The sequence below is a fragment of the Limulus polyphemus genome, unplaced genomic scaffold (assembly GCF_000517525.1).
Source record: "Limulus polyphemus unplaced genomic scaffold, Limulus_polyphemus-2.1.2 Scaffold4526, whole genome shotgun sequence".
NCBI classification, from domain to species: domain Eukaryota; kingdom Metazoa; phylum Arthropoda; class Merostomata; order Xiphosura; family Limulidae; genus Limulus; species Limulus polyphemus.
The window spans coordinates 75024-83869 of NW_013670136.1; the positions used below are offsets into that span (position 1 = coordinate 75024).

At 31.2% G+C, this 8846-nt stretch overlaps 1 protein-coding gene across 1 annotated transcript in view; it reads left to right on the forward strand.

Annotated features, from left to right (window-relative positions):
- LOC106471299 overlaps positions 1–6599 on the forward strand; it is a gene marked incomplete at its 3' end in the record, with an annotated part of 75734 nt that extends 69135 nt beyond the window's left edge. The window contains exons 23-26 of the mRNA XM_022399913.1: positions 3055–3108; positions 5177–5221; positions 5693–5734; positions 6408–6599. Of these exons, the coding sequence (XP_022255621.1) occupies positions 3055–3108; positions 5177–5221; positions 5693–5734; positions 6408–6599 (333 nt within the window). The remainder of the gene's footprint in view (positions 1–3054; positions 3109–5176; positions 5222–5692; positions 5735–6407) is intronic.
- Positions 6600–8846: the final 2247 nt, after the last annotated feature.

An 8846-nucleotide genomic window follows, 5' to 3' on the forward strand; every position in this document is an offset into this window, starting at 1 on the left:
TAAGAGCTGCAATCTTAATCTCATTGTAAAGTTTCTCACTAATTTCATCAGTATCAGCTGGTGATCTGTAACAAGTTCCTAGTAAATACCTTCTCACTTTATATTTACTAATAGAAACCTAAATGGATTCAGTCTCCTTGCTATTTTCTTTCATATCATCAACTTCAACATATTTTACATATAAGGCCACTCTTCCCCCTCTCTCTAGTACCCTCTCCTTATAAAATAACTTGTAACCCTGTATTTCAAAGAAATTTCTGTCATCAAAATCATCTGCATTTAACCATGTTTCATTTATTCCCACTATAACAAAATTCTCCATTCCTACCAGTGCTCTAAGGTCATCTGTTTTATTTCTTATACTTCTAGCATTAGTACAGTAACAATTAAGCCTACCCTTATAAATATTTCTATACTAATTTCCTATACTAAACTTTTCTCTGCCTCTTATTCTTTTTTCATTTAGTTTATCTTGGCCCTCACCACTGTCTAGTCCTAGTTTATAACTTCCCTTACATCTGATTTAATAACCCTAGCAAACAAGCCAGTCCCTATCCTGTTTAAATGTAAACCATCCATTTCAAAAAGCTCCCTTCATCCACTGAACTGATCCCACAAGTCCAACCAGCAAATCTGCTCATCCTTACGTACTAACATAAGTCTAGTATTTAGTCCTACTGACCTACTTATAACTTCATCCCCACAGTTAATTCTGGACAGTATCCCTGACAAAATTAAGTTATGGCCTCTTTCATTAAATGCCTTTATCAAACCCTTATACTTATTAATTAGCTCCTCTGAACTACCTTTCCCATGTCATTAGCCCCCTTGTAAACAACAAAAACTGCACCTCTGCTAACCAGGATTATTATATCTTCTGCTCTGTCAGTTATATCCTCCACCTGTGCCCATGGATAGCATAATCTGATTCTTTTCTTCCTATTTACCCCACAGACTATCCTATCTACATTCCTTAGCAAGGAATCACCTATAACTTCCTTAACTTTATCATCCATATCCTTCTCTGTCCCTTTTGTTTTCCTTCTTTCCTCATTTGTAGAAGCCAAGGGCTGAAATCTGTTGCTCAGTAGAATAGGTTTATTGCAATTAAATTAACCACTTTTAGCCCCAATAGTACAATTTCTAACTTCCTGAAAGCCATGGTTAGCTGATGTATCCTTTGCATGTAAAAGTTTAAGCTCCTCTTGAAATCCTGCTGCCATTTCCCACAGTCTACACTTCTCTTTATCTATCGCCTCCAATTAGTATATCTATCCTCCAACCTACAAACTCTACATACAAATTGCACATCTTCACTACTGGTACTAGCTTCCTTAAAAGTACATACCAGTCCCAAGTTTCAAATAAAACCCACTCTTATGCATGCAAAGTAAAGAATGACTAGCTGTTAATTTACTGTTGCTGTATGATAATATTCACATTATTGCAAATATTTTGAGTCATTGTAAGTATCAATTAGCAAATTATTAATGAAACTCTGATGAAAAACCCTTCAACTAGTAAACTTGCTTGCATTGGCTGCCAGGAAGTGGTACAGACTGCCAGAGGGTGATGAACAAATGGCATTATATAATAAAATGTTTGGCACCTAAAGTTTTATAAGTGTGTGAAGTTACACATTCATATATCTATAAAAGGGTACAATCTTGCCAGTTTCTTGTGTTTGACTGCTTAATCATTGTGAACAGTCCTTTCACTATTATCCTTTTAGACCCAGCATGGCCAGGTGGTTAGGGCAGTCGACCCAGAGTCTGAGGGTCGCGGGTTAGATTCCCCATCCCACCAAACGTGCTCGCCTTTTCATCTGTGAGGGCTTTATAATTTGACAGTCAGTTCCACTATTCGTAGGTAAAAGAGTAGCCCAAGAGTTGGTGGTGGGTGGTGATGACTAGCTGCCTTCCCTCTAGTCTTACACTGCTAAATTAGGGACAGCTAGTGCAGATAGTCCTCGTGTAGCTTTGCGCAAAATTCAAACCAAACCAATTATGCTCTTAATCTTTAAGGTGGCAATTACGTAAAAAACAAAAGTTTTATTTAATGGGTGAAAATATACAAAACTGAAATTCTTAGATGACTGCCTTATGTTTACCATGAAAAAAAAAAAGAGAGAGAATTGTCAATACATGCACACACAGTATGAGAGAATTATATATGTCCAAGAAAAATAAGCAGATCGGGTATGTTTTGAACATATCAATATGGTAATCCCAAGGTTAAATCTAGAATACATGCACTCTACCTCCACTAAAACTATATGTTTGAGGATCTAGTATGTGGACGGACAATTGCAGTGATTTGTTATTGGCAAAATGAAAGATAATACAAGGTGATTAAGTAAAAATGAAAATAAGACATTATTTTCTGATGACAAGCTGAAAACCAGAAGCTGACTGTTGAGTGGTAGAACTGTTGTGAATGAGAAATTAAGATTCAGAGGTAAAGAAAGAAGTTAAACTGTATTTAACTAAGGAAAACAACTAAAAGAAACTCATCTGATTTCTACTTCATCAGAAGTCAGAGCAAATCTGGTGTAAAAGCACATATTCTCTGTATCTGGCCAATCAGAAAATGAACACCAGAATGTAGAAATAACTCTACTCCATATGACAGTCACAAAGTAGTCCTCTGTGCACAAGATGAAGCAAAACATAATGCAACTATCCTATGAAACAATGGTATAAGTTCACTTACCAAATAACTTACAAAAAGTAACACCTTGAGCTGAATTTAGCACATAACTTCAATCAGCTTTGGTATATTTCAAGTGAGAACTTTAAAAATCCAAATATTTTGTAGGTATGAAATAAACACTACAGGAGAGTGAGATACATAGTATTCATTATTACTTTGCTTTGATTCTCTTGTATTTTTTCCATCACCAGCAAATCTCATATTATATTTCAACTTTTATTTAGGTGTTGGTTTTGTACTTTATTTGATTAATGTAACTTTTTTGTTTCTTTGTTTATTATTTATTTAAAACTTAAATTTGTAGTATATTATTCTGATGTTCTGCTATTATTGTAATATCAGATCCTGTACCAGATAAGGAGAAGCATTGGTATATTCCAAAAATTAAAGTTATCCGTAAGTAACAAATGACATTTGTATTGTTTTATCGTTAAATAAATAGGATATTTCTACAGTAACTTGACATTGTTATAAAATATTATTGTAGAAACTTTATTATAAAGTTTGTTTGTTTATAGCTAAGCATGAAGCTACATTATGGAAATTCTATGGATATTGAAACCCGATTTTTAGCATTATAAAGCCTTCAGACTTACCATTGTGCCAGTAGTTTACATATTTGACCATTTCTCTATTGTGTTATCTTTAAACATTAGTGACTGTCAGACACACTCACTTATATTAACCCTACTCTTGTATTAAAGGAAACATACACACTTAAAAAACTTTTTTTAGTTTAACCCAAAGGAACTTTCACTTATACCTACAGTAAGAATTGATTTGTATATCTCTATCTGATAAAATAACCATCTGTACCTAGGCAGACTTGTTGCCAGAGATTTGGAGGAAACATGGAGCTCTTATAATAACTGTCTAAATAGTAACTTGCATGCATTTCATTAATTGTTAGATCATAATCAAAAACTCTAAACACAGTAAGTAAAATATGGATATTGTTAAAATTGTTAATTAAAACCATAGCTATTTCTGCCACACTCATTTGCAACTTATTCCAGTCTTGGATATTCAATTTAAGAGTAGATAATAGTATGAATATTTTGTTTTGATGGAGATGAAAGAGAGAGAGGGAATATTGGAGGTATTCGACCTGAGAGCTTTCTTTTCTCTGTGATCATGGTGCAAATGTACCAGTTGCACACCTCAGGGGAATATATACAGGGTTGACCATAATTAGATATTCATTTAAAAATTAGTTGCTCAAACATCATTTTTCAACATAAATCTATTTTTATTATCAGTTACACAAAACCCAAAAAGTTTATTACTGTCACACAAGAAATGAACTTATATATATAAAAACATATAAATATGGCTTACTATGTAAATATGTATATATATGTATTCACACCCACCATGAAAGTATAAATGACTTTCAGTTATGGACAGTCAACATAATCATCGGTATATGTTAAAGCAATAGTAAATTTGTATATCTCGAGTCAATGACCAGCATATTCAAAAACCTTTGAAAGATCTTTTATGTGATAACTTTTATACTCATGTGTCATTTGTATATGGTGTACGAAATTGTGCTCATAATTCATAATTTGTTAAGTTAATCTGAAGTTTTTTTCAGGCATGTACATATATATTACTCTAATATACACATTTTATCTTTATTTAACTATCACTAAGATTACTATTTTTGTGATGTTCTTTCATTGGTGGATTCCTTTAAATTATCCAGTGGAATAATTCAAAGTCTAGTACACATAAACTAATGAATGCGTATATTTTCTCCTTTAACGTTTCTACAAGCTTGGATACTTGTACACTGTTGTATGCTTCTGTATGTCTACTATATTAGCCTAAAACAAATCAACTTTCTTGTAATTCAATAAGTGTAGTAGAAAACAGAGATTCAAATACTTCATGAAAACAAACATAGACTGATTCAGCTCTCTGTCTTGAAAAAACAAAAAAACAATTTACTTTCAGTCTCCTTGACTATCTTTCAGCTTACAGCTTGAAACAATTATCTTATATTATAATCTAACTTCAAATTTACTAGAATACTTCACACTTAATCATTAGAACTTTGTAAGCCTTTTTTGATGTTATCGTTTATGAACTGCATCTCCTTCTAGCTAAATAACAAATTACAACATATAAGATATATTTTATAACATTACATTGTGTGAGAAATAAAATGAAAGTTAATTAGTAAGGCAAGTATTTAATGATATGAAGAAATGTAACTAAGCATTACGTTTTTAATCATTATCTCATTTTTAAAAGTTTGTTGTTTTTTATGTATTCTAGCTTGTGTTTTTGTTCAGTATTATATTCCAACTTGGTTGTTTTTTCATTTATTTTCACAAAACATCACTTTAAGTTACAACAACTTAGTTTGAATTTGTACTTTAATAAAATAATTTCTTGTTTGTTTTAAATTTTATCTGGGAAGAATTATTTTGCCCATTTTATTTTTAATCACTTTTAGAGTCTACAGGTTCTAAGGACTACAGCCTGAAGATTAATGTTGATGGTCAGTATGAATTGTTATTCACATGGTTTTAAAATGCAATATATAGATATTGATATTTCATTAATCAAATTTTTGTTGTAGCAGTGTTAATTTGACAACAGTCTTGTGTGTATTTGTGCCATTTTTCTTAGCATGTTATCATCCCTATTTTATCCATCACCCCTTGAAAATGTACGAAATTAAACATAAAATACCCTCTATAAAATGGTTATTGCTCAAACAAACCATAATTTTAATAGCCTTCATTTTTTTTTGGTTACAGAGCTATCAAATAGAAAATGTTATTTTGTAAACTAAGATTGTGACTTAATCATAGGAATTTTTTTTTTATATTGGTTAGTTGTGGAAATGTATGCATAAGATTACCTTGTATATTGACTCATTAATGCTGATAAAAGTTTTTGCAAATATTCATCTCTAGAACAGTATATATAATTCAAAAAATATAATTATATTGTTTTTGTTTCACAGCCCAAACAGTATTCTCATGGAAAAGCACAATCATCAGTGAAGGTATGTTATATCTTTGTTATTGTTATATTTGATGACTAGTCATGTTATCACATTGTTTCAAGAAAAGAAAATATCAATTTGTTATAGTTTCAGCATGATTTATGTTTATCAAGCTTAATGTGTCATTAACTAACATATGATGAAAATACAAAGCATTTTGACAATATTTCCAGATTGTGATGATGAGTAGAAATATGGTCTCTTTTGGGAATGGAATAATTAATACCAGTTAAAGCTTTGGTTTAATTCCTGAAAGTATATTGTGATACTTCTTATTCAAATATGTCTGGTTTTTAACTCCTATAAAATAATATTAGAATAAAGTCTTGTTTAGTGATAAACCTGTAATTGTTGTTGTTTTTTTCAATATATTTCTGAGATGTGTAACATATTATTCTAGAAGACTTAAATATTGTAGATGTCAAGCTGTAATTATATAAAAAAGATTAATTCCATTTCAAGTTTATAATGTTTAACAAAAACCAGTGGGTCCTGCTTAGCACTGTAATAATTGTAGTATTATTTTACTGAATTTGTTTTAACTTAAGTATTAATAATTTGGTAGGATAACATTTGAAAGACAATCATCTATCAATACTGTTTGTAACTGACCTTAAGATTTATCTGATAAATGATCTTGCAATAAAACCAATTGGGTTTTTGATGTCTACAGCAGGACTGAATGAAAATATTAGATGCATATCTGGAAGCTTGGATGTAGAAGAGGATATCAATAAAGATACCAAAAACCTTTATAACAATATTAAACTGGATTTTTACATGAAAGATGACTGCCAATGTTCCTTCATTGATTATCGTAAGTGTGCTTTGAATAAAAAGAAGAATGCTTATGATAATTTCTTAAGTTTTGAGATGATAAGATACTCTACCTTTATTTTATATAGTAATGTATCATATATTCAGCACAGGAAGTAAAATTATTTCTAAGCAATGATTAATTAATTAATTTATTTTTTAAACTCAAAGTAACTACTAAGTAGCTGTTATTTAATATTTTAACTGCATCTATTCTGTCATATTCAGGCAAGTCCTGAGAAGGACTATTTCGATATTGATAGCAACTGGGATTCTTTGACGATGTGCTGTATACTCTTTTGGATCTTCCTAATTTGAACTTTTTTGAATACTTTGAAGAAGTATCCAGGTTTTGCTGAATTCTATGCTATGTTGAACTGAGTGTGTTGTCAGTAAGGTGGATGGATGTAGGAAGCTTCTTTTATAATTTTTTTCTTGTATGTGACAGTTATCCCTTTATTATAGTACTATTCCAATTTATCATTTGATCTTCTTTGCTGGATAGTGAGCTATTGCAGATAGATCAATATTATGTGGTCTTTTATGTCTACCATGCTCTAGAATCCAAACATTTGCTAGTCTTCTCCAATATATTGGAATTCAAATCTTGAGATTTAAGAGCACTTGTGTTTAAGGTATTATCTTTAAAATGTTCCATTTAGAAGTTGGTGATAAGAATGAGCCCATGTCTAGGCCTTCATGATGTTGGCAGCAGTTAACTTCATGTTATAAGTAGTTGGTGCTGATATAGAAGGTTGTGAGACATACTGTAGAGACTGTCATTCCAATATGGTACATTACCTCCACTCACATAATTAGCTATTCTTGTTCAGTGCTGCCCTCAAATGTAAACAAAATTTTTACCTATGCCATAAGCCTTTAAGCTCCCACCCAGTTGGAATTGACTGATTCCAATGCATTTCTCATGTAAATCATCATGCAACAACCCTCCACCAATACTCTCTTGGTGCATGTGACTCCCTCTATTCAATTCTACCAACCTATCACTTCTCGTGTGGCAGTACTCATGTTATAATGTTTAGTTTATGCTCTCTTCAAGTGTTTTATTTTAATATTTCTCTGTATCTTTTTATCAGTTTCTCTCAACAAGTTTACTCTTTATTATACAAAAGTGATTTTTGTAACTTGTTGAGTTATTCCGAAGTGGAATTATTTTATACTTCTACCCAGTTACAGAACTTATTACTTCATTATAAAAACTTTTTATTTGTTTCTACCAACACAGTTGTGTTTAGTTATTAATTTTGCATTATGAATTATACATTACCATTTCGGAGGTTATATGCTCTATTAGGACATTTACACAAGCTTCAGGTTGGGGTACTCAGTGGGAAGATTTTCAGCTTTAATTCATCAGGAGATTGTCTCTTTTGAGAATGGGTACTTGCAAACCTCATCCTATACAAGCTTTCATTCTTTTTGCCTTAGCTTACCATCAGGCAGATTTTCTCCCTGATTTTATGTCATTTGCATCTCTGTTAATCCTATCCATTTTATACCCTATGTAGTTTTTTTTTGCTTCGTTTTACCCTATTGACACTCCTACATCTCCTTTCTTCAGTGTTCCACTTATATTTAGGAATTTTTGTGGAATACCTTCTCCTTCTTCCCTCCATATTGAGGTGTTTTTCATTTTCATTTCTTTCCTTCGTTTGCATAATAGAGGGATTTTCATTATAGGAAAACTTATAACTTAGGTTGTTTTCCTTGAGAGATCTTCATGAAATTCATTATTGTGTTTTGTGAGTCTATTGTGGTCTTTTATAATCTTTACAAAGTACACTTAGTTCTTAACATAAAAGAATGTTTTTACTTGTTAATTGTTATATCTTCAAGAAAACTAGCTAAGGGACAGCTGGTTAATCTCTGCAGTTAAGTGTTTATAAGTCAATATAATAATCGGAATCATCTTGACTAGAATTTGTATCAAGTAAAACAAAATAAAGAAGTTGGACTTAAGGTGATTATTCTTATTATTGTTTGATTTTTACTTGCTTATGCTTGAATCTTTAAGGTTACAAAAGATATGTAAATGTGTTTTACAGTTAGTTGTTTTGACTGTTTAGATTACAACTGATTTGTATTTTGTTCTGCTGCTTAAAACTAATGCTCATATAGCTAGTAATGTGGTATAATGTAGCTTGTAGTTCTGTGACAAAATCAGTCAAGTCTTAAATGTTAATATAAAGCTAATCACATGAGTTGGACATGTATACTTTTTCAAGAAACTATTTGTAACTAAATATAATACAGCTACATAGATTATATAGTTTAC